Below are 25430 nucleotides of genomic sequence, written 5' to 3'. Positions count from 1 at the left end.
TCCAAAGGGGTAACAATCCACAGGTTGAGAACCACTGCTTTAGGGTGTCTCTTGGTGCTGTCATGTCCTGTTATTAAAGTCAGTGGGAAACTACAATAGCCCAGTCCTTGCAGGATGACAAAGGGCACAGACCCTTCAGGAATGAAGGTATAGGTCACTACTACAGGGAAGGAGCCAAGATCTGCTGAGGTGCTTGCTCAGAGTGGAGGAAATCCAGAATGGGAAGCAGAGGAAGGCAGTTGTAAATACCAACTAAGGCCACGTGACCATCACAGAAACGAGAATTAAAATTGACATGTGTGTTTCTGTTTTCTTAAGAATGCATTTGTACAGATATTTGTTTTCTTTCCTTTTTATCATGTGATGTAACATCAATTAAGAGAGTATCAATGGTTACTATATTTAAGCTGAGATACTAAAAGAATATCTCTCAGGGGACATTGCCACCTATTCTAAATTTATAATGTTTTTGGCTGTATGAAGGATAGTTATATCATGTTTAGGCAAACAACCTGGTTGTTTGCATTTAGAATATCATTATTAATTCAGTTAACAGACTGAATCAATATGGTGGTACACATTTGTAATCCCAACACTTATGAGATAAAGTAGGAGGATTACAAATTTGAGATCAGTCTGGTTTACATAGGAAAAACAAAACAAAACCGATCTGCTGATTTATGGTGTCAATGTCAGCATTAAAAACAACACATAGGTCAAACAGCAAACTCATGCCTGCAAAAGAACTCCTCCACAACATACTCCTCACTACAAATTAACAACATAGGTGCATTGGTGTCTTCTATTTGGGGTTTATTGTTGAGCTTGTATTAGATCACTGCTACTCTGGTTAGAGTATGAGCCACAGAAAGCCATTGGGTGGCACAGCCCTAAAGGCCTTACAGGACAAAATCCAAAGCTGTTCAAGCATCAGAAATACACAAATTTGGATCACTGAGATGAAACCTGCTATTGCTGACCTTGGGCCATATCCAGGAATTGCTAGAGATGGTTTGCAACACAGCAGAACATGATGCCAGCCACATTCATTGTGATTAAATTCCACAAAGTTTCTGTTTCCATGATGTATAGTACACAGGACAAATCCCAAAGAAGGCTTATCGTCAGCCTCACTGTTGCTCAACTCAGCAGTGCAATCTTATTGTCTTGTCAGTCTGTGAAGTAGATCTAAAGAAAAAAAAGAAAAGAAAATTCAGGGTTCTCACTGTTCCTACATTGCATGTTACGGGAATTTCCACTCTCAGTGTAAGATTTCTCTGATTGTGAAACTGAGGTATTTCCCACTATTAGCTATTCACTCACTCTTTCCTCAACTTACCTCTTTTTATCTACAAATAGCTACGAAAGCATTGTGTGTGTGTGTGTGTGTGTGTGTGTGTGTGTGTGTGTGTGTAGTGCTGGTTATCAAACCTAGGGCCTCATGCATGCCAGGCAAGCATTCTACTACTGAGCTATATCCCCAGCCCCTCAAAAGATATTTGAACAACATTAAGAGCTGGGCATAGCTGGGCATGGTGGTACATATCTCGAATTCCAGCATTCAGGAGGAAAAGGCAAGCAGATTGGCATGAGTTGGAGGCCGGTATTGTCTATATAGGGAGTTCTAGGCCAGACAGGGAAACATGGTGAGACTTTGCCTTAAAAAAAATAAAATAAAAATCTGGCCCTTGCCTATAACCCCAACACTTGAGAAGCTGAAACTGAACTGTCACAGGCTTGATGTTAGCATGGGTTGCATGCTAAGTTTCAGATAACTTGGCATATAGAGCAAGACACTATCTCACCCCTCATTCCCAAAATAACTGTATTAAACCCCAAACCTGGCTGTTAGCTACTGCAGGTGAATCATGGCAAATGGAGAATATATATGCAGGACACACAGGAAAGATACTGCTGAACTTTGCCAAAACAAGGTGGAACAGTTCTTCAAATTTCCTGCTTCACAGAAAAGTCTGTCAGATATTCCAGGCCTGTAGGCTGAAGATGGATGCCCCAATGTTACAGAGGAACCTTGGGTGACTGTCTAGGGAGCCAGATGTCTGCCATTTTATAATTTTGGAAGTTGCTTGCTCTGCACTTTTTGTTTACTCAGGTAATATTGTATCCTCCTGGGGTCTTTAATGGAATTGAGGACTAGTTATAGTTTTCCTTAGTTATAACAAGATAAATTAGGTACAAAACTTTGGATTCCTCAAGAGAGAATAGATATGAAGTACTTTCTCTAAACTTGCCAAACACAAATGGACTGGACAATCTAAATGTAATTCTTTTTTGTTGTTGGTTTTTCAAGATGGTTTGAGTAACAGCCCTAGCTGTCCTGTAACTAGCTCTGTAGACCAGGCTGGCCTTAAAACTCACAGAGATCTGCCTACCTCTGCCTCCCAAGTGCTGTGATTAAAGGTATGTGCCACCACCGCCCAGCATAAATGTAATTCTTAATAATTACTCTTATTGTATATAGTTTCATTTATTAAAGTTAATACCTTTCCTATTTAGACAATACCTGATAGTTGTTCATATTGTATATAATTTTACCATGTATATCAGAGTTAAAAACCTTTCCATTTTACTTAGACAAAAAGGTGGATATTTGTGGAATAATCTTTTTCTACACTGTGAAGATGTATCACTCTGACTGGTTTAATAAAAAGCTGAAGGCCAATACCTACACAGATTTTCAGGGCACAGAGGATGCTAGGAAAAAAGGTAGAGTTGCCAGGAGACTTGTAGGAAGCATGACATGTAGGAGATGAGGTAACAGGCATGTAAATAGAAATGGGTTAATTAAGCTGTAAGAGCTAGTTAGGAAAAAGTCTCAGCTATTGGCTGTGCTTTCATAATTAATAATAAGTCTCGGTGTGTTTTTTTGGGAGCTGGTAGGACAGAGAAAGACTTGATATAATATATAATATATAGTATATATCTGAAATAGAATTTGAGGGTATGGGTACAGCTCCAGGGAAGAACACATGCTTAATATATATGAAGTCCTAGTTTAATCCCAGACAACAGATTAGCTAATATTCTGGAAGTTCACTTTTTTTCATGGAGCAATCCGGAAGGCACAGTGATTTAGTGGAAAGTGTGGTAAGAAAGATACAAACCACTTTAGAAACAATTAGGGAAGAATCACAAATGTTCAAAATAAATGAACATATACTGAAAAGGGGACTAGTATGTGGCAGGTAAAGTGCTTGACTAGTATGCCCAAAGCCCTGTCTCACTCACCAGCCCTGAATAAAAACTGGGTAAATCACAACACTCAGGAGGTGGACACCGGAGGATCAAGGGGTAGAAGGCCATCCCCTGATACACACAGTTTGAGTTCAACTTGGTCTGCTTCAAACAGCAACAAAAATCAGAAGATCCTATCTCTGTTAGCATATATTCCAAGATGTGGTCATAATTCTCACATACTCTGCACCCATTTTCTCTTGGTTATAAATTGCCATGATTATTAAAGGCTCAAGGGCAATATGTAGAAAACGGACTGCAACTTCCTTACCTTCATCATCTCCACTGTGAGATCACGAGTAAAGAACTTAGCAGAATAACTTTTCCACATCACGTACAACAGGTTCTCCACTGCAAAATCTTATGTCTTTCACAAGTCCACAAGAAGTAGGGCTTTCATATTTGTGACATTATATGGCTCCAGGGTAAGCTCACATACTAGGGCACTTTGATGACATTCCATGGCTCTCATGTTTCTTAAATTCATGGGCATTTTGAGAACAAGAGAGATTTCATGTCTTTCAAGTAAGCTGGTCTGCAGGCTAACCCACATTTCTTACATTAATAAGGCTTCTCACCAGTGTAATTCCATTATGATTAAGACGTGGAGAATTCTTGAAGGACTTTCAACATTCCTCTCATTCAAAGGATTTCTGTTCAGGCTTATTTATTAAATGTTCAGTTAGTTGATAAAACTTACTGTAGTTTTTTCCACATTCTTGATACTTAGAGGAAACCTCTCTATCACAAATCTGTGCATGGTGATAGAGGTTTGAGGATGTTATGAAGGCTTTCCCACATTCCTTACATTTGTAGGGCTTCTCACCCATATGAGTCCTTACACGTTCAGCTAGGCTAGAAGAAACAGTGAATTCTTTTCCACAGTACTTACATTTATTGGGTTTTATCCCAGTGTGAATTCGAATGTGCTTATTAAGGCAAGAGGAATTTCCAAAGAGTTTTCCACATACTTTACATTCAAAGGACTTTTCCCCAGTGTGAGTTTTCACATGTTCAGTCAGCAGGTAACACCTTTTGTATGCCTTCCCACATTGCTTACATTCATAGGGTTTCTCTCCTGTGTGAGTCCTCTTATGGATGATCAGACATGAGGATGTAGTGAAGGCTTTCCCACACTCCTTACATTCATACGGCCTCTCTCCAGTGTGTGTTCTTATATGTTCAGTTAAACTTGAAGAAACAGTGAAGTCTTTCCCACAGTACTTACATTTATACGGTCTGATTCCAGTGTGAAGACGAATGTGTTTATTACGGCATGCAAAACTCCTAAAAGATTTTCCACATACCTTGCAATCAAAAGGTTTGTCTACCATACAAGTTTTTAAGTGTTCATTCAATAGATAACATCTTTTGTAAGATTTTCCACATTCCCTACATTTATAAGGTTTCTCTGCACTGTGAGTTCTTACATGTTTCCGTAGATAGGAGGAAGTGGGGAAGGCCTTCCCACACTTAGCACATTTATAGGGTTTCTCTCCAGTATGTGTTCTTAGATGTTTATGAAGGTAGGAAGATGCCTGGAAGGCTTTCCCACATTCCTTGCATTCATAGGGTTTTTCTCCAGTATGACTTCTTAAATGTTCAGTCAGGTTTGAAGAAATAGTAAAGGATCTCCCACACAACTTACATACATAGGGCTTCTGCCCAACATGTTTTTGTATGTGTGTAGAAAGTCCTGAGTGCTTAGTAAAAGCTTTTCCACATTCTATACACTTATATGGTTTCTCTCCAGTATTAATTCTGAAATGTTCAGTTAGACTTGAAGAAGTTGTGAAGGGTTTCTTACATATTTTACATTCATAAAGTTTTTCCCTAGTGTGAGTTTGGATGTGACTATTAAGATTTGAAGAATACCCAAAGATTTTCCCACAAACCTTACATTCATAGGGCTTCTCCCCAGTATGGGTTCGCATATGATTATTAAGATTTGAAGAACAGCCAAAGACTTTCCCACAAATCTTACATTCATAGGCTTTTATGGTATATTTTTGAATAGGCAGAGCTCCACTTGTGGAACATGTAAAATCTCCTGCAAATCGAGTCAATTCACAGAATTTTTCCCCATTATACATTCTCATATGTACTTTAAAATATGACTGATTAAGGAAGTCAGTACATTCAACAGGCTTATCCTGTAAGTCTGTTCTCTGTCGAGTAACATTTGGGGTCACAAAGTCTCCTGCATACTGACTCAACACAGAAAGTTCCTGCCTCATAGATGTTTTCTTATGCAGAGTGAGAAAGTGTTTTCCATATTGACTAGAGTCACAGGCATTTGAATTTTCAGTTTTCATGTGCCTTTTAAAATATGAATGTTCTCTGAAGATATTTTTATGTTGCATACAATCACAGAGTTCCCAAGCACTGTGTCTTCCTTCCTGTTGATGAAAGAATGGATAAAACCAATGGATTGTTCAAAATTAAGGGTTTCAACCTCTATGAAGACAGAAATATTATTAGATGCTTGGCATTCTTATCACATATATACAATTTCTGCTGTTTTTTTTTTTCCCCAGTTGAATGAAGGGACCTTAATGCAAGAATCATCTATATAATCTGTTTTAACTTTGAAATGATTCATGTATGTCGTCATAAAATTCTCTAAAGACTCTCAAAGCAGAGTACATATGTGGCAATGCATATTTGTGGAAATTCTGAAGACCAAACTTTTAAGCATGGATTGGGGTACCCCAAATTCAACATATTCAGAATATCCATTGCTGGGCATTGGTGATGCATGCATTTAATCCCAGCACTCAGGAGGGAAAGGCAGGCAGATCTCTGTGAGTTTGAAGCCAGCCTGGTCTCCAGAGCGAGTGCCAGGATAGGCTCCGAAGGTACAGAGAGAAACCTTGTCTCGAAAAACCAAAAAAGAATATCCATCAAAGACAAGGTTCTCTCACAAAAGAGATTGTCATTCCTCTTAAATGTTTCTCTTTATTTATTTATTTATTTATTTATTTATTTATTTATTTATTTAATGTTTTTCAAGACAGGGTTCTCTGTGTAACAGCTCTGGCTGTCCTGGAAGTAGCTCTATAGACCAGGCTGGCCTCGAACTCAGAGATCTGCCTGCCTCTGCCTCTCAAGTGCTGGGATTAAAGACATGCGCCACAACCACTGCCTGGCACTGCGTTCTCTCTCTCTGTCTCTCTCTCTCTCTCTCTCTCTCTCTCTCTCTCTGTGTGTGTGTGTGTGTGTGTGTGTGTGTGTGTGTGTGTATGTTTCCCTTTTGCACTAATTTTCTACAGATGAATCCCTAATCCTGTCACAGTCTTTTAAGAAATTTCTTTAAATTAATTTTAGAGGTCACCCACACTGTTGAATCTCCTCTGTATAAGTGAATAATGATTAAAGTATATTATTTATAGCTAGCATTGTGATGTACTTAAAACCCAGCATTTAGGAGATGAAGATAGGAGGATCAGGAGTTGCTGTCCTTAGCAACATAGCAACTCTGAGGATAGGGACTACATGAGACCCTATCTTTTAAAGATGCATTATTTAACGGACTATGATTTTTTTTTTTATCATTTTCATGACATTCTTAAAGTTGCTATGTGATTTCTAATCAAGCTGAAGGAACAATAGTGCTAGAACCAGCTTAAATGTTTAAAAAATATTAAGCATGTTATAAAATTGTTTTAAAGAGCCAGGAAGATGGCGTAGCAGGTAAAGTACTAGCCATGCAAGCCTGACTGATGACTGAAGAACCCAAACTAGTCACAGTAGCATGCATCTGTAATTTCAGCACTACTACTTTGAGACAGAAGGCAGAAACAGGAGAATTGGCCAGAACCTTATGCAGTAGCAAACATAAGAGCGACACTGTCTCAACATGGTTGAAGGACAGAACCAACTCCTGAAAGCTCTCTTGACTTCCACAAGAGGGGCATGACATAAACTTCCCCTGGCACATGTATGCCAGTATGCACATGAGCACGCGCGCACACACACACGACACAAAAATAAAACACAGATAAATAAGTTGCTTTAAAAGTTTAATGTCTAGCCCTGCACCTTGCCTGGGCAGCACAGAAGAGGTGAACCTGTTGGTAGAGACACAGGTGAGCCAGCCCTGGGGTTTGAGATTGGGAAAGCTAACCCCACACCTCCTTGTCTGGTTGGTATGTGATGGCCTGGATGAGGGAAAGATTCCCTCCACATCCCATCACCACTGTGGCAGGCGGGAGAGCTGGTCCTGCCCCTCACCAGCTGCAGCACTCAGAAGAGTGGGCCCTGCACCTTGTCTGGGCAACATAGCAGAGCTGGCCCTTGTGGTGTGGATGCAAGGGAACATGCCTCCAAAGTCATGAAAGCAGGAGAACCAGCCCCACCTCTTGCTGACTGCTGCACTGGGAAAGCCAGCCCTGGTGGTGAGGATGAGGGAGAGCTGGCAGGCTGACCAACTCATCTTAGAACCACCCAGGTCCAGAATCAGGGCTATGAGTTGGCCCACCCCAATGTGCACCCCCATCTATGAACTGCTGGAGCTCGTGAAGAGGCCAGTCCTACAGATCCAAAGCTGTACAATCTCCATGACACAGAACAACAACAGAACATCAAAGAGGAGTCCCAGTGAGGGACTATGTTAAAATACCAGTATCTACAGTGTAGCAGAAGCCAGAGGCCTTGAGCCAGACCAATGACTCACTGCAATGTGCACTTGCAAGTAAAGCTGTATGGACCAATGGACACACTGTGTGACTCGCTGGGCCACATTACAGCTTCCACCACAAGATTTTTTTTTCTCTTTTAAATGTTTTTAAGGGGGGCTGAGGAGGTTACAAGGGCAAAGGCTGGATACAAAGGGACGGGGAGGTGAATGGGATTAAGATGCATGATGTGAAATCCACATAGAATCAACAAACGTTTTGAAAAATTCAATGTCTAGTTACATATGTAGAAATGTGTACTTGTGGGAACCTTGAAGGATTTGGTTTCATGATTGTAGACTATTATTTTTAAGGTGTGTTACTTTTGTTTATGCTGTGGAACATTTGTTTAATGATGTAAAGATGTGTTGCTTTTTTAAAATGCTGCATTTAACTCTGTGAAGCTGTGGTTCTTTGCCTATCTAAAACCCCTGGTGGTCTAATTAAAAGAACTGAACGGCCAATAGTGAGGCAGGAGAAAGGATAGGTGGGGCCAGCAGGCAGAGAGAATAAATAGGAGGAAGGAGCAATAGGAGAATAAAGTTGGAGGAAGGAGCAAGAGAGAACAAAGAGAGGAAGGGGTCAGGGGCCAGCCACCCAGAAGTCACGGAGTAAGAGTGAAAGTAAGATACACAGAAGCAAGAAAAGGAAAAAGCCCCAAGGCAAAAGATAGATGGGATAATTTAAGATAATAAAAGCTGACAAACAAGCCAAGCTAAGGTGGGTGATTATAATTAAGAATAAGCCTCCGTAGATTTACTTGGGAGCTGGGTGGAGGGCCCCCAAAAGACCAAGAACAAAGAACAAAAGAGCCAAAAAAGTGTTAACTAATAACTACATTTGACAATGTAATATTGAGCATTTCTAGTTTAAAATGCTGCTCCCTACCCACACAATCCTGAGTGAATGCTACTTATTTTCCATCAGTGGAATTTTTAGTCTTTTCAGAGTATGGGAAATAACAAACATCTTTGATTAATCTTACCATTTTCACCACATTGAAAGATTGTTCCCTCAAAGTGTCTTGCAATTCCCAGTCTAAAAATGACATAAAAACAAAACATAATCAAGATTTAGAAATGAGAGGTATGTTACAGGAGTAGAAAGTAACAGATCTTACCCAGTGTGGCAGATAGAATCAGAGGGTTGAGGCAGAAAGACTGAGTTTAAGACTAACCATGGCTACAATGTGAGATCCCACTAAAATAAGTAAACAAAAATACAAAAAAGAAGAAACTAAATTTTGATCATTTTAATTAGGTTAAAACTTAGCAAGGGTAAAAATGTGAGTCATAGTTTTATCCAATTTATTACAATTTTTTCTTCTTTTTTTTTTCTTCCCATGACATGCTCTCTCTGTGTAGCTGTGGCTGTCCTGGAACTCACTCTGTAAACCAGGCTGGCCTCAAACCCAAGATATTCATCTGCCTTTACCTTCTGAGTGCTGGGAATAAAAGTGTGCATCACCACTGCCCAACTACAAATTATTTTTTAAATGAAAGCTGATGGTGAAAAAGAACATTACCAGGCATGATGGTAAGGAAAGATCTCAACATAGCATAGGACAAAATTATAAAAAATTAACAAAACAGGCATTTTGTGGGGTCACAGAAAAAGTCTGAGCAAAGTGTAAGAAATCCAGAATTGCTTCTGAAATAAAGGGCAGGCACCTTCTGAGATGAACTGTATCTTTGAAAGTTTCATTTTAAGACTGGAGATATAGCTCAGTAGTAAGAGTGTTCGCCTAAGCAACCTCAAGGCTTAATCCCCACTACTGAAAAAAAGTTTTGTTACGGCTGGGTGTGGTGGTGTAAACCAACAATTCCAGTACCCAGAAAGTAAAGGCAGAAATACTGTAGGCACCAGCATGGGCTACACAGGGAGACCCTGAATCAAAGGGGAGAAAACAAAAAACTTTATCCTATTTCCAAATTTAAGGAACTTCTTGATCACAATTGTTTTCCCATGATTACTCACCTTCTGTTTGCAATGTCTCTAAATCCTCTTCTTCCAACCAGGAGATCAGACTGGGTTTGCTGACCTCACATCCTATACACAGGGAAAATGCATTCTTGGAGTGGTTCATACTCAACAGAAAGAAAATGATCAATTTTAGGGCCCCTCTCCCCCGCTTTGTGTGTGTATGTGAGTGTGTGAGTGAACACGAGCCCAGAGTTGATGACAAGTGTTTTCCTCGGTTACTATCTACCTTTCACACTGAGGCAGGGTCTTGTGCTGCACTCAGGACTCATCAGCTCCAGCAAGTCTAGCTCGTCAGCTTCCCAGAGGGCTCTCCTGTCTCCTGGGGATCACAGGCAGCCACTGTGCCTGCCCATTTTTCACATGGGTTTTGGGGTGCAAACTATGTTCCTCATGATGGTACAGCAAAGTGCTTTATCCTTGAGCCATCTCCCTGGCTCTGTAGCTTGTTTTCTAAGACAAAGTCTCTCATTAGGACTTGAGGTTCACTGATTAAAGGCGTGAATCACTGCACCTCCCTTGCTCTACATTTTTTTGAAATACACACACACACACACACACACACACACACACACACACACACACACACACACACACAACCTGGAACTCACTGATTCAGCTAGACTGTCTAAGGCAGTCCTCAGCGACCTTCCAATTCCTGCCTCCCCACATACACACACTGTAGGAACTATAGGTACAGCCACTACACCTGGCTCTTTAAATAGTACTGAGGATCTAAACTCAGGCCCTCATGCTTGCCCACGAAGCACTTTACCAGCTGAGGCATCACCCCCCCACACACACATTTTTCCTCTTTCTAATTTCTTAACTAGATTTATTCATTTTGTGTGAGTGTTTTGCTTGCATATGTGCGTATGTCTGTGTGTGTGTGTGATGTACCATGTGTGTACTTGGTGCTAGAAGAGCTTAGAAGAGGGCACAGGATGCTTCTGAAATGGGAGTTACAGATGGTTGTGAACCACTATGTGGGTGCTAGGAACTGATCAAGTGCTCTTAACCTCTAAGCCAGCTCTCCAGCCAATATTATTATTACTAATGTGATTTATTATTGTTATTATCCTTATTATTTTATGCATATGGTGTTTTGTTTGCATATTATATCTGTTCACCACATGTCTACAGTACCCAGAAAAAAGGGAACTGGATCCCCTGAAAATGCAGTTACATGAAGTTGTAAGCTGCCATGTGTGTACTGGGAATTGATCTCTGGTCCTCTGGAAGAGCAGCCAGTGCTCTTAACTTCTGAGCCATCTCCCCAGCCCCCCTCCCTGTTTTTTGTTTTTTATTATTTATTTGTGTGCATGTGTCTGTTTATGTATGTGTACCTACTGAAAGTGCCCTTAGAGGCCAGAAGAGGGCGTCAGATCCACAGAAGCTAGTTACAGGTGGTTGTGGGCTGTTCAATGTGGGTGCTGGGAACTGAAAGAGCAAGTGTTCTTATGCACTCTAGCTAATGTTTTTTCTTGTTGTTTATGGTAGACTCTCAAATTAGGTAGCCCAGGCCAGCCAGCTCTCCTGTCTGAGCTTTCCAAGTGCTAGGAGAAAAGGTATGTGCCACACTGCTCTCAGCACTTAAGAAGTTTGTTTCTAAAGAATGTATGGGAAATGTTTCAAAAGGACTAAGCATGTAGATCAACATTTTCTGAACCCTAAAGCCCAAGTTAAAGCTCATACAAATAGCTGGGTGGTGGCGCAACACCTTCAATCCCAGCACTCGGGAGCCAGAGGCAGGTAGATCTCTGTGAGTTCAAGGCCAGCCTGGTCTACAGAATGAGTTCCAGGATAGGCTCCAAAGCTACAGAGAAACCCTATCTTGAAAAACAAAACCAAACAGGAAAAAAAAAAGTCCATACACATATTAACAAAACACTAACTCTCAGTCAAACAGAAAAATAGTGAAACAAAAATATTTGTTCTTCTAGGGAAAAAATTTTTACCATGATCTCAGATTATGATTTATCACAGATTCATCATGGTAGCTTGTTAAAATTTAGATGCTAGGAGCTGGGTGTAGTGGTGCAGTCTTTAATACCAGCACTTGGGAGGCAGAGGCAAGAGCATTTCTGTGAGTTTGAGGTCAGCCTGGTCTACATAGAGTTTCAGGACAGCCAGAGCTACATAGTGAGACACCCGTTTCAAAGAAAAATTATTAAAGTTTATATGCTAGGGTTAGGGGTGTAGTACGATGGTAAAGCACTTGCTTAGCCTGTACAAGGCCTAGGTGTATTCTGAGGGTCTGTAAAAACAAACACCCCTCTACAAACAAAGAATATGTGACAAGGATATACTCAGATTTTCTTATTTAGTAATCAAAGGACATGGATGATTTACATTTCTAACAGGGTGATGGTATTGATATTGGACCACATTTTGATAACCCTGATATTCTATTAAAACTTACAGGGAGGCTGGGGAGATGGCTCAGTGGGTAAAAGCATTTGCTGTGCAAGCCTGATGACCTGAATTCAAATCCCTGGAATCCACAGGTGCAGAAGAGAATGGACTCCTAAGTTTCCTTAGACCTCCATCCAGTCACTCCAGCACATGTGTGTCCATGCTCTGACACGCACACATCATACACAAATAAAATTATAAAAAGAAAACACCTCATAGGGATGGGGAAAGGCTCAATGGATAAAGCATCTGCTACACAAGCATGAAGACTGAGTTCAAACACCCAGAAACCATGTGAAAGCCAAACACAGCAACACAGCATCTACAATCCTAGGAGACAGGAGGCAGAGATAGGATCCCAGAAACTTACAGGCGAGCTAGCCTGGTACATTCAGCAGAAATACAACAAAGAAACCCTGTCTAAGATGGAAGGTGAGGACCGACACCAGAGTTTGTCCTCTTACCTCCCTCCACACATTCCCTGTGGCATACATGTGTCTGCACTCACATATACTGTACACACATATGTACCTGCACACACACATTACAGAAGTCGCCTCATAACCCCACTATTAGTTTCTATGTCAAAGAATTCACCATTAACTGGAAACCAAAAAATATTACACAGAAAATTCCAGAAATAATCTCTAAGTTTTAAACTATGCAATTCTATTAGTAGCTGAAGAAAGCTCACAGCTTCCTACTCTACCTTTGGCCCATCTGTCACTCAACAACAACACTTTCTACTAAATAACTAACCCATTAACAGTGGAGTGCTGATGCTGCCCATCTGGCCTTGTCAAAGAGAAGACATAAAGTACTTCATTTAACAAAGGTTTCAAGGCAGGTAGGGCACACACATACCTGTAATCATAGCATTTGGAAGGAGGCAGGAAGACAGTGACTTTAAGGCCGTTCTTGGTTACATACAAAGCTTAAGGCCAGCATGAGTACAGAGGCAGGCTCTACTCTCACAAAAGGAAATGAAACAAAAGCTCTTAATTTAATAAAGAAAAAAATCTTATGCCAAAGTAGTGTCTTTTTTTGATTTTTCAGACAGGGTTTCTCCGTGTAGCCCTGGATATCCTAGAATTTACTTTGTGGACCAGGCTGGCCTCAGACTCACAGAGATCCACCTGCTTCTGCCTTCAAGTATTGGGATTAAAGGCGTGTGTCACCATGCCCAGATAGCTAGTGTCTTAGTATCTACAGTAAGAATGATCCTTGAACCAGGTGTGGTAGTACACACCTTTACTCCCAACAGCTGGGAGGGAGGCAGGCTAGTGGCTCTTTCAGAGTTCAAGGCCAGCATGGTTTATATAGCAAGTTCTAGGTCAGCCAGGGCTTCTTAAGAAAAGGGGATAGTGTGGGGTCCTGGAGAGATGGCTTAGCACTTAGGAGCATTTGCTGTTCTTAAGGCACTTCACAGCTGTTCCAGTGGATCCAATGTCCTCACTGGGTAATGCTTGCATATGATGCATTTCCATACATATAAAAAAATTAAATCTTAACAAATTGTTTTTGTCCCCCCCCCATAACTTTTCTAATTTATTTTTTATGTATTTTGAAATAGGATTTTGTCACATAGCACACACTGGCCTTGAACCCATGTATCCTAGGTTGGCCTCAAACTCTAGGTGATACTCCTGTTTCAATCTTTCAAGTGCTGAGGTTACAAAAAGATCCCACTGGGGGCAGGAGAGGTGGCCCATAGGTTAAGAGCACTGACTGCTCTTCCAGAGGTCCTGAGTTCAATTCCCAGCAACAACATGGTAGCTCCCAACCATCTGTAATGAGGTGCACTCTTCTGCCTTCAGGCATACAAGCAGACAGAACATTATATATAAATCAATAAATCTAAAAAAACAAAAACAAAAACAAAAATGATCCCACCATACCTGACTTTTGTTTGCTTTTAGGGGGGGAGGGGGAACATAAGAATTCATAGAGCAGCCAAGCAGTGGTGGTGCACACCTTTAATCCCAGCACTTAGGAGGCAGAGACAGGTGGATCTCTGAGTTCAAGTCTACAAAGTAAATTCTGGAATAGCCATAGCTGTTACACAGAGAAACCCTGTTTTGAAAAACACTGCACAACCCAAATGTGCCTCTTCATTTCTTAGTGTATTCAGATCAAGACCGCTGACCCCTCTGTATGCCCAGAACATCCTCCTCCTAAGGCACCAGGAGGGGCGATGGCAGTCTTACCTGCTGAGAACAGGTTCTGGTAGTTCTCCAGCATCACCTCTCTGTAGAGGTCTCTCTGAGTTTGATCCATTATAACCCACTCCTCTTGGGTGAAGTCCACAGCCACATCATCAAAGGTCAATGAGTCCTAAATCATACATGCCAGTCTGAGTAACAATTTAGTCACCCACATGCATTACAGATGAAGACATGAAACCCAACTCTTCCCAGAGATTGGTGGTCTAGATCTCCCTGCCCACAGTCACTGTCCATTTCCCACAGATGTATGGTTTTAGTGACCTTCTCCCAACTAAACAAACAGTCCTTCTCTCTGTTTACCTAAAATGTACTCCTGAGCACACCATATACACTTGGTAAACAGGTTTTGATGAACAGTCTTGGGTTGGGAGATATAGCTTAGTGGTAGTGTGCTTATCTAGCATATTCAAGGCCCTAGGTTCAATTCCAAGCACAGTAGAAAAGACAAAAAGAAAAAAAAAAAGGAAAAATTATTTCTTTTTTATGTGTAATGTGTATAGGTATTCAAATTTATGGGTACATGTGTATTAGAGGCCAAAGTCAATATTGGGTATCTTCCTCAATGGCTCTCAAACTAACATACTGAGGCAGGGTCTTTGACTTGAAACCAATGCTCACTTACTCTGTTAGCCCTACTAGCAGGCTCACTTATTAGATCCTGGCTCTGCCTCCAGAGGACTGAAATTACAAATTACTGAAATTAAATGCTACTACACCCATCTGGCTTTTACATGGGTGTTAAGGATTTGAACTCTGGTCCTCACACTTGCACAGTAAGAGCTTTACCCACTGAGTCATCTCTCTGGTCTCAGGGATTTTTTTGTTTGTTTTTTGTTTTTCGAGACAGGGTTTCTCTGTGTTGCTTTGGAGCCTATCCTGGCACTCACTCTGGAGACCAGGCTGGCCTCGAACTCACAGAGATCTACCTGCCTCTGGCTCCCAAGTGCTGGGATTAAAGGCGTGCTTCACCAACGACCGTCAGAGGGATTTTTTTAAAAAGAGAACTTGTTTCAGCAAATGGATCTCTGTGACTTTGAGGCTAGCCCAGTCTACAGAGCTAGTCCTAGGACAGCCAAGGCTACACAAAAGAAACTCTATCTCAAAAAACCAACAAAACAAAAAACTTGAACTAGAAATGGGGGGAGGACTTATTTCTGGGGGCTGGAGAGAAGGCTCAGTGGTTAAGAGTACTCATTGCTCTTGCAGAGGACCTGGGCTCTGTTCCCTTACCAGCAAATTCTAGTTCCAGTGGTTCTGATGCCCTCTTCTGACCTCTGTAGGTACCAGACATGCACGTGATACAAATATACATTCAGGCAAAATACACACATAATTTAAAACAAGCAAACAAAAAAGAACCTATTTCATTGAAGGGGCAGGGTACACCCAGCACAGCACACATATGGAGGTCAGAGGACAATTTGCAGGATTTAGTTCTTCTATCATGTGGGTTCATGGGAACTTAAACCTTCAAGCTTGGCAGCAAATGTCTTGATTTGCTGAGCCATCTCACCAGCCCCAGTATTTTCTAAAAACAGAGTCTACGTATTCTCAAACTGGTCTCTAACTTCTTGTGTAGCTGAAGATGACCTTGAACTCCTGATCCTCCTGTCTCTACCTAAGAGGGTAATTTTCAATTTCTTTTTTCTTAATTTTACTTGTATTTACCTGTATGTGTGTTTGTGTGTGCACATGTATGCAGGTGTCCATGGAAGCTGGAAACGGGCATCAGATCTCTTGGAGCTGGAGTTACAGGCAGCTGTAAGCAAGTGTTGCACGAACTGAGCCACACACCCACTCTCTATATACACAAAAAATATATACTCTTCCACCTTAAAATTCTGCCGGAATACTTGGCAAAATAACAAACATATCTGTGTTACCATGAGTATCAATATTAGTCAGTAGTTACTGAGATCGTGAGTAGAATTTCAGATAACATCTCATCAATAATTGTGGTTTGCTACCCCCTTGGGGAAATTCAACTGGGCTTTCAGTCTTGGTTTTTGGCTCTGTGAAGGTAGAGTCACAGCTACCTAATGAAACATTTCTACCTGGTGCAGGCATGATTGGCATTTTGTGACACAGTCTCTGCATACCTGGTAAAAATCTCTCAGGCAGTGGGCCACCATGATCTCTGCCTTTTTCTTTTCTTCAAGGCACATTGCATCAACAGAAAGACCACCTGGAAGAAAGAGAAGGTGTAAGAAGATTCCCGAAGATTCCCATCTTTCTTTCTTTCTTTCTTTCTTTCTTTCTTTCTTTCTTTCTTTCTTTCTTTCTTTCTTTCGAGACACGGTTTCTCTGTGTAGCTTTGGAGCCTATCCTAGCACTCGCTCTGGAGACCAGGCTGGCCTCAAACTCACAGAGATCTGCCTGCCTCTGCCTCCTGAGTGCTGGGATTAAAGGCGTGTGCCACCAACACCCGGCTGATTCCCATCTTTCTTGTCCATATTCTTCAGTTCATCTATCCTAGTGTCAAATACACGAAATTCTATATACTTGAGAAAAATTAGATATGTATGCTACTTTTAAAAAATACTTCTAGGGCTGGAGAGATGACTCACTGGTTAAGAGCACTTGTTCTTGCAGAGAACCCAGGTTCAAATCCCAGCACCCACATGGTGTTTCACAACCACCCGTAACTCCAGTTCCAGGATGTACATGATAGAAACATACATGTAAGCATAACACTCACACACATAAAACAAATCAATCTAAAGATAATTTTTAAAAAGAAAAATATTTATATTTACTTATTATATGTGTATAAGTGTAGAAATGTTATAACACATACATGGGAAAAGACAACTTGGGGGAATTACTTCTCTCTTTCCACCATGTGGGTTCCAGGTATTGGACTCAGGTCATCAGGTTTGACAGCAAGTGCCTTTACGCATGAGCCATCTTACTGGCCCTATGTGTTTTCTTGAGACAGTGTCTTACATAGCCCAGGTTGGCCTAGAACTTCTGATCCTCTTGCCTCAACACCCAAGTGCTGAGATTATAAGCAGGTCCCACCAGGCCTGACTGGATATACACATTATTGATAGATATGAGAGCAGCTCTGTCTCATCTGGAGTCAGGAAAAGAATTTGTCAGCCATGCTGCCCACTAGGAAAACCATAATGGTCTCACTTTACATGTAAAGAAGAATCAGCCTAGAGAAATGAAGTCTTCACTTGGCATGGTAATTAGGCAGCACACTGTTCTGTCCATCCAGAGAATGATCTACAAAGGCTCCATTTTTCTTTGGAATGAGTTTATTAAGTATCTAACAAACAAAAGTAAACATATAACTAATATATAGCAGATAGAGGGAAACATCAGATATATGGCAAAACATCGCAAATGGCATGCTCAAAACTTAGAGCAGGCATCGCCTGGGGAAGCCACCTTGAAGCAGCCAGTTGGAACAAAGTGTCCCCTCTGGGTGACTTTAGAACAAATAAAGAAAATACCACCAATTCAAAGAAGTCTGCTTCTAGTGACACTCCACCTCTCTCTGCACACTCCCCAGCAAAGGGGTGAATTTGAGTTGAGCACTGCAGAACCTATGACTAGAGCCAGCTCAGGTCTCTCGAGTAACACTAATTATCTAGCGGGCGATGACTACCTTATGACTGATGTCTGACTCCACTGATCTTAACCTTAATTTCTCCATCCTCCTAATTCCTTTTTCTTCCTGTTCTCATGATCTCCTTCTCTTGAAGGCTCAAAAAATCTGATTTGTTTCTAGGATATGATAAATACACACAGACTTTGCAAATGTAATGAAAACCTAAAGTGGAGACTTAAAAAAAAAATTGAATGTGTGTGTTGAGAAAATGGGCCTGTGCTTCCTTCCCCAGGTACTTGTAGCCAAAGAGGTCAAAGGACAACTTCTAGGGAGTCTCTTCTTACACCAAGGGATCCAGGAACTGAACTCAGGCTGTCATGTCTATACAGCAAGTATATTTACCTAACAAGCCATCTCCACCAGCTCAGTTACTTTTTAATGTTTGTATGTGTGTGTACATATGTGAGGGTGTGCGTGTGCATGCTCATTTGTGTGCAAAGACTAGAAGACAAAGACAAATCCCACAGAACTAGAGTCAGGCTGTTTGTACAACACCCTGCTTACTTGTGTGCTGGATCTGAACTCTGACCTTCATGGTTACACATCTAACTTTCTGAACACTGAGCTCTCTCTCTCTAGCACCCTACAGTGAATTATCAATGGGAAAAATATCCTAATGGGCTTGACCCAGGCAGAGGTGTGTGTATGTGTGTCATCAATCTGGGTGTCTTCTTCAGAGTCGGCTCCATTTTTTTTTATTTTTATTTTTATTTTTTGAGATAGGGTCTCGCTGTATTAACAATAGTTGGCCTGAGCTCTCTATTGACCAGGCTGGCCTCCAAACTCAGAGAGATCCACCTGTGCTGGGATTAAAGGTGTGTGCCACCATGCACAATGTCCACTTTCCCCACCCTCTGAGACAGGGTTTCTCTGTATTGCCCTGGCTGTCCTGGAACTTGTTCTGTAGAACAGGCTGGCCTTGAACTCAGAGATCCACCTGCCTCTGCCTCCAGAGTACTGGGATTAAAGGTGGGCACCACTACCATCCAGCTGTCCACTTATTTTTTTTTTTTTTTTTGAAAAAGGGACTCCCATATAATCTGGCACTGACTGGCTAGACTAGCTGGCAAGCAAGCACCAGAGATCCCCTCTTTTCCACCTCACTAGTGCTAGGATTCCACACATGTGCTACAATGTCCAGGATTTGTATGCAGATGCCGGGAATCTGAATTCAGGTCTTCACACTTGTACAACAACTACTGTTCTCTGACCTCCAAATCTACTCAACTGCACACAAATAAATGTAAAAATAATGTAAAAATAAAACTTTTTAAAGTACAAGCATAAATGTATCATTATTTTCATGTTGGTGTCTCCATTGATCTCCTGGGGACAAAGCTCTTCCCTGGAATGTGGTTCGATCCTCATTCACACACACACACACACAGAGCCCAATTGCTCCACTATGAGAGCTAGCTCATTAGGAATCCTTTTAGGCAGAGAAGGCAACAGGAATGTCACTCAGACCCCTGGCCTCTTCAAAGACTCCCCTATCGGGAGTGACTCCACCTCCAGATGTGTGGATATGTAGGAGTCCCACAGGAATGGTTGGTTATACCAGGTGTTTTTTTCAGGGAATGAGAACCACAATTTGGGTAGTGAGGGGAACAACAAATCTACCTAAAGAGATTGTATCTGTTTACAAATATAAAACACTGGCTAGGGGGCTGGAGAGATGGCTCAGAGGTTAAGAGCACTGACTGCTCTTCCAGAGGTCCTGAGTTCAATTCCCAGCAACCACATGGTGGCTCTCAACCATCCGTTATGAGATCTGGTGTCCTCTTCTGGTGTGCAGATATACATGGAAGCAGAATGTTGTATAAATAATAAATAAAATCTTAAAAAAACAAAAAACAAAAAAACACTGGCTTATCCAGAGAAGTACCATAAGCAATTTGTGTGGTGAGCTTTCCAGTGTCAACCACTGATTCTAATTCCTGGAACCAATCCCATTTGGTAAATTGTCACTTTCATGCTCTCTCCTATTTGTCCCTTTATTTACATCATTGGAACACTTAATCTCCCTGTCAGTTACATGTTGAAAAATATATTCTTCCTCAGCTTCTTCCATAACCTGAGGATAAATAATGTTAAATCTGGAAGAGATGCTCTAAGAACTCTACTCTCTTATGGAGCTGTAATCAGCCGCTCACTGAACACTTACCATACACATCTCCTTCCCTTTCAGCACGGCTCGCTCCTATAGCTTTTCTTTTTGGTTGCAGCTTACAAATAACTCTTTCAAGGCTAAGAGATGGCTTAGTAGGTAAAGTAATAGCCATACAAGCATTCGGAAATGAGTTAGGACCCTCAACAAAATATGGAAATACTGGGCAGGTGTGGTGGTCTGAGTGCTGGGATTACAGACGTGGGGCAATTCTTTTACTTTGAGACAGGGTGTCACAGAGTTACCAAGTTGATCCTGAACTTGGGTCTGTGGCACAGGAATACTAGCTATTGTGACGATGGCAGCTTCTTCCTTTTCCTCTTCTCTTCTCTTTTTTTCTTCCTTTTTATTTTAGTTTCATTTTTTGGTTTTTCAAGACAGGGTTTCTCTCTGTGTAACAGCCCTGGCTGTCTTGGAACTCACTCTGTAGACCAGGTTGGCCTCGAACTCACAGAGATCCACCTGCCTCTGCCTCCCAAGTGCTGGGACTAAAGGCGTGTGCCACCACCGTTGGCCCTTCTTACTTTTTAAAGGGGCTGGAGAGTTAACCCTTTACCTCCAGTTGGTAAAGTCCCTGCCTTACAAGTAAGAGTACCAAAGTTCAATCTTCAGACCCCAGGTAAGAAGAGCTGGGCATGGAACTGGTGGCATGGCTGAGAGGTTACGAGTTCATACTGCTCTAGGGAAAGACCTGGGTGTGGTCACCCACACTGAATAGCTCACAACCACCTAAAATGAGACACCTCTGGCTTTCATAGACATCTACACTCATGTGCACATACCCACACAGACATACACATATACATATAAATAAAAATATAAAAAAGTAAACCTTTTTTAAAAAAGATTTTATTTATTTATTATGTATACAACATTCTGCTTCCATGTATATCTGCACACCAGAAGAGGGCACCAGATCTCATTATAGATGGTCATGAGCCACCATGTGGTTGCTGGGAATTGAACTCAGGACCTCTGGAAGAGCAATCAGTGCTCTTAGCCTCTGAGCCATCTCTCCAGCCCAAAGTAAACCTTTTTTTAAAAACAAAAGTTGGGTGTGGTGGCAGTACACTGTTATAATACCAGTGCTGGCAAGGTGGAGAAGCAGATCCCCTGAGGTTCTCTGGATAGTCAGCTTAACCTACATGGTGAATTCTGGGCCAGTAAGAAACCCTATCTCCAAACAAAGGTGGACAGAACCTAAGAAACTACACCTGAGGTTGTCTTCTGGCCTCTACATGCATGTACTGCCACACACTCACAAACAAGCATACAAATAAGTACAAACAGAGGCTACAGAGAGGTCAGGGGTTAAGAGACTTGCTACTCTCCCAGAGAAAGCTGTGTTCAGTTCCCAGCACCCACACTGGGCAGCTGACAACCATCTGTGAATCCAGCTCCAGGATACCTGAAGCCTCTTCTAGTCGTCATGATGCCTACATGCACACGTGTACATGTGTGTGTGCACACACAGACACAGACATGTATACATAAATAAGAGGAATAAGATAATCCAAAATAAATAAAAAATCAAAGTAATGTATAAAATAAGATAGGCCTAATGGTATGAGCCTTTAGTCCCAGTTACAGGAGAATCACAAAACATGTTGTTGGTTGTTTTTTACTCTGTGGCTCTTTTGGGGGTGCCCACCACCCAGCTCCCAAGTAAATCACACATTGAGGCTTATTCCTAGTTTTGAGTGCCTGGCCTTATCTTGGCTTGTTTCTAGCCTGTTTCTCTTGTCTTAAATTAACCTGTCTACCTTTTCCCTCTGAGCTTTTATCTTTCTTACTTCTGTATATCTTTCTTTCTTACTCTGTGGCTGGCTGGGTGCCTGAGTGGCTGGCCCTGGTGTTCTCCTCTCCTTGTTCTCTTGCTGTTCCTCACTTCCTCGTCTCTCCTTCTATTTATACTCTTCTGCCTCTGGCCCTGCCTATCCTTCCTCCTGCCTTGCTTCTGGCTATTCAGCTCTTTATTAAAATGACCAGGTGTTTTAGACATGCAAAGAATTACAGCTTCACAGAGTTAAACAAACAGCATAAACAAAAGTTACACACCTTAAAATAATATTCTACCACAAAGACAGACTACCTTGCCTATAGAGCAGGTCCAAGTGCAGGGCAACTCAATGAAATCCTGTCACAAAACAACTCTTGCCTGTCAGGTGCAAAACCCCAGGTTCAATTAATTTTCAGCACCCTAAAAAGAAAAAGGTCAATCCTTAGATGTATGTTGTGTATGAAATTGTAAAAGAATAAATAGGGTCACGTGAGGTGGTGCACGCCTTTAATGCTAGCACTTGGGAGGCAGAGGCAGGCGATCTCTGTGAGTTCAAGGCCAGCCTCATACACTTAGCAAGTTCCAGGCAAGCCAAGGCTACATAGTGAGACCCTGTCTCAAAAAGACTAAAAAAATCCCAAAGAGTAAAAACAAAACAAACAAAATAGTAGCAATAGGACAGGTCAGCTGGAAAAGCCAAGCCTGATGAGTTAAGTTTGATGCTCCTCCATAGTATGAGGGAATCAACTCCTTCAAGTTGTCCTCTGACATTCACAAACGTCTTGGCGTTTTCACGCACACACACACACACACACACACACACAGAGAAACACACAATAAAAATAAAAACATTATAACTAGCTGGGTGGTGGCGGCACATGCCTTTAATCCCAACACGTGAGAGGCAAAGGCAGGTGAATCTCCAGGTTTGAGGCCAGTTTGGTCTACAGAGCTAGTTCCAGGACAGCCAGGGCTGCACAGAGAAACCCTGTCTCAAAAAAAAAAAAAAAAAAAAAAACAAAGAAAGAAAGAAAAGAAAAAAGATAACTATACCACAAATCACGGAGATCTTCGTATGGCTAGTCAGAAATTAGTATTCATGTATGAAATGCAAATGTGATTCTTAAAATTTAGTAAAAAAAGTACAGTGTATCATCATTATTTTAAAAATATCATTAATTTTTACAAATGTGTGTGCGTGTGAGAGAGAGAGACACCACATGAATACAGATACGAGAGAGAGAGAGAGAGAGAGAGAGAGAGAGAGAGAGAGAGAGAACACCACATGAATGCAGATACTTTGAGGGGCCAGAAAAGGGCGTCGGATCCTGCGGAGAGATTCAGGAGGTTGCGAGCCTTCATGTGGGTGCTTTTGGAAGAGCACCAAGCTCATCACTTATCTATATTTATTAGTATTTTACATGCATTGGGCTCAATAAAAATATAGAAAAATTAACAAAAACGTTCATTAGCTTAAGAACAGAAGGGTACATATATGTGTACATATAACAATGTAAATAGAAATACATGCATGAGACGTACACCTACAGATGCTCCCCCCATCCCAACTTGGGGTGGGACCGGGCTCAGCAGACACCACATGCCCACTTCTGAGCCTGATCTCTCCCGGCGCTCACCCGTGCACGCGGCAGCCGCCAGGTCCATGAGGCGGGGGGACACGCAGGGACGCCCGTCAACGCGTCTCCAACGGCGGAAATAGCTTCTCCTTGTGGTTTAAAGAAGAAAGGAAGGTGTAGCGGTTTGGAGGCTGTGACGTGGACAAGACAATAGCTGTCGCGCGGCGGACTGCCAACGCGACGGTTTTACGACACTTCCCGACCTCACGGCGCAGGCTCCCGCCGGCTCCTCCCACGATCCCGTCACACTCGGGCGTCGCCGGCTCCTCCCACGATCCTGTCACACTCGGCCGTCGCCGGCTCCTCCCACGACCCCGTCCACACCCGGGCTCCGGGTCCAGAACCACAAAGACTCCGAGTCGCTCGCGGAGACTGACAGAAGGAAAAGCCGACCACCGTGACCCCGCTTCCTGTTCTGCCTCCAGCCTGGGGTGGAGGAGTTGTAGGGCTGATGGATGTGGCAGGCAAAGGGCCCGAATGGAGTGGTCGTGGGGGTTACCATGCTGAAAAATGCTTATCAAAGGTTTGTGTTTGGTGGTGTTGAGACGTACTACTCAGGTTGTCCTCGAACTTGTCCTGTAGCCGAGGATGACCTTGAACGCCTGATAATCTCGCCTCCACTTTGCATGTGTTGGGATTGTAGGAACGCCGGCAACTACATGCAATTTAACAAATACAAAACTCTGTCCAAATCCCTAAATCACAGTTCTGCCCGTCCATGAGATGATCCGTTTCTTCCATACCCTCAGTCCAATGTCCTCTTCTTTGGATATCCTAATATAGTTTGAATTTCTTTACATTTTCCTTTGTGTGTGGTGGATGGGCAAGTGCCATACCACTGAGCAGTGTCCCCAGCTTTTTATATTTTCAACTACATATAATTTTAACACTTCATTGTATACTTTTGTTTGGGGGGGTTATGAGACAGTCTTTCACAACATAGTCTAGGCTGGCCTTAAATCCCAGATCTTCTTGATTACAGCCTTGACCAAGTTGCCTGGCTAATTTATAGAACTGTAAAAATTTGGAGGTGCTAAGACATGAACTCAGGGCTTTGTACTCCTAGACAAACACTCTGTAATTGAACTATACATTCAGCTCTCAATGATACACTTTTGAGACATTAAAAAACGTTTACACTTGACTAAATGTGGTGACACAGGCCTTTCATTCTACCACCTGACAGGCAGAGGCAGGTGCTCTCTGTGGATTCAAGGCCAGGCAGGGCTATACAGTGAGATCCTGTCTTTAAAAAGGGACACATGTGGAGGCCAGAAGTCAGCCTGTGGAAATCTGGTCTCCCATGTGAGCATGTGGGCTGAGGTGTCACTGGGTGGCAAGTACCTTGGCCCACTGAGCCATCTCACTGGCCCTTTAGGCATTTTTTGTTTTGTTTTGTTTTCAAATATCAATGTTTTTGTTTTTAGGCTCTTACCAAATGATTCAGAGTATGTTGTAGCTTGTAAAATGGCACTGGCATCTGACATTCTTCATTTACTAATTACAAAGTTTCTTATTTAATGTGTTAAGGTTCTTAGCAGTTGACCTTTGTATAATTTTGTGTTTTACCTACACACACACACACACACACTCTGTCTCTGTCTCTCTCTCTGTCTCTGTGTCTCTCTTTACATATCTTGGTGTCCAGGGAGGCCAGAAGAGGGCACAGGATTCCC

The 25430-nt window shown here is 42.0% G+C and overlaps 2 protein-coding genes across 6 annotated transcripts; both read right to left on the bottom strand.

The window, feature by feature from the left end:
- Positions 1 to 792: 792 nt before the first annotated feature.
- LOC100764753 (zinc finger protein 426) lies at positions 793 to 23957 on the bottom strand. 5 transcript variants are annotated; one of them, XM_035443489.1, is made up of 7 exons: positions 23755 to 23948; positions 22430 to 22537; positions 16651 to 16736; positions 14534 to 14660; positions 9909 to 9980; positions 8917 to 8969; positions 7261 to 7325 (listed from the first exon to the last, which is right to left on the bottom strand). In XM_035443489.1, the coding sequence occupies exons 3-7, from the start codon at positions 16714 to 16716 to the stop codon at positions 7278 to 7280; spliced, it is 366 nt and encodes a 121-aa protein (XP_035299380.1). In that variant the 5' UTR covers positions 16717 to 16736; positions 22430 to 22537; positions 23755 to 23948; the 3' UTR covers positions 7261 to 7277. The 5 variants fall into 5 exon arrangements, with proteins under 5 accessions (XP_027267254.1, XP_027267256.1, XP_035299380.1 ...); XM_027411453.2 differs by lacking the exons at positions 7261 to 7325; positions 22430 to 22537 and adding an exon at positions 793 to 1188 and having other exon boundaries at positions 23755 to 23944; XM_035443488.1 differs by lacking the exon at positions 22430 to 22537.
- LOC103161690 (zinc finger protein 121-like) lies at positions 1195 to 6305 on the bottom strand. The gene has a single exon (XM_027411445.2). It carries the CDS (start codon positions 5616 to 5618, stop codon positions 3894 to 3896), a length of 1725 nt encoding a protein of 574 aa, XP_027267246.2. The 5' UTR covers positions 5619 to 6305; the 3' UTR covers positions 1195 to 3893.
- Positions 23958 to 25430: the final 1473 nt, after the last annotated feature.

Source organism: Cricetulus griseus, chromosome 4 (assembly GCF_003668045.3).
Source record: "Cricetulus griseus strain 17A/GY chromosome 4, alternate assembly CriGri-PICRH-1.0, whole genome shotgun sequence".
Taxonomy (NCBI): domain Eukaryota; kingdom Metazoa; phylum Chordata; class Mammalia; order Rodentia; family Cricetidae; genus Cricetulus; species Cricetulus griseus.
This window is presented reverse-complemented; position numbering and strand designations above follow the sequence as displayed.

Excerpts from the sequence above, each read along its gene's own strand:
- LOC103161690 (XM_027411445.2), bottom strand. The coding sequence starts at position 5,618 with ATGCAACATAAAAATATCTTCAGAGAACATTCATATTTTAAAAGGCAC.
- LOC100764753 (XM_035443488.1), bottom strand. The coding sequence starts at position 23,782 with ATGGACCTGGCGGCTGCCGCGTGCACGG. Across the intron at positions 9,981-14,533 it reads CCAGAACCTGTTCTCAGCAG|GATGTGAGGTCAGCAAACCC; the intron begins GTAAGACTGCCA and ends CCCTGTGTATAG. Across the intron at positions 7,326-8,916 it reads CTTTCAATGTGGTGAAAATG|GTTCACCTCTTCTGTGCTGC; the intron begins GTAAGATTAATC and ends CTCTACCAACAG.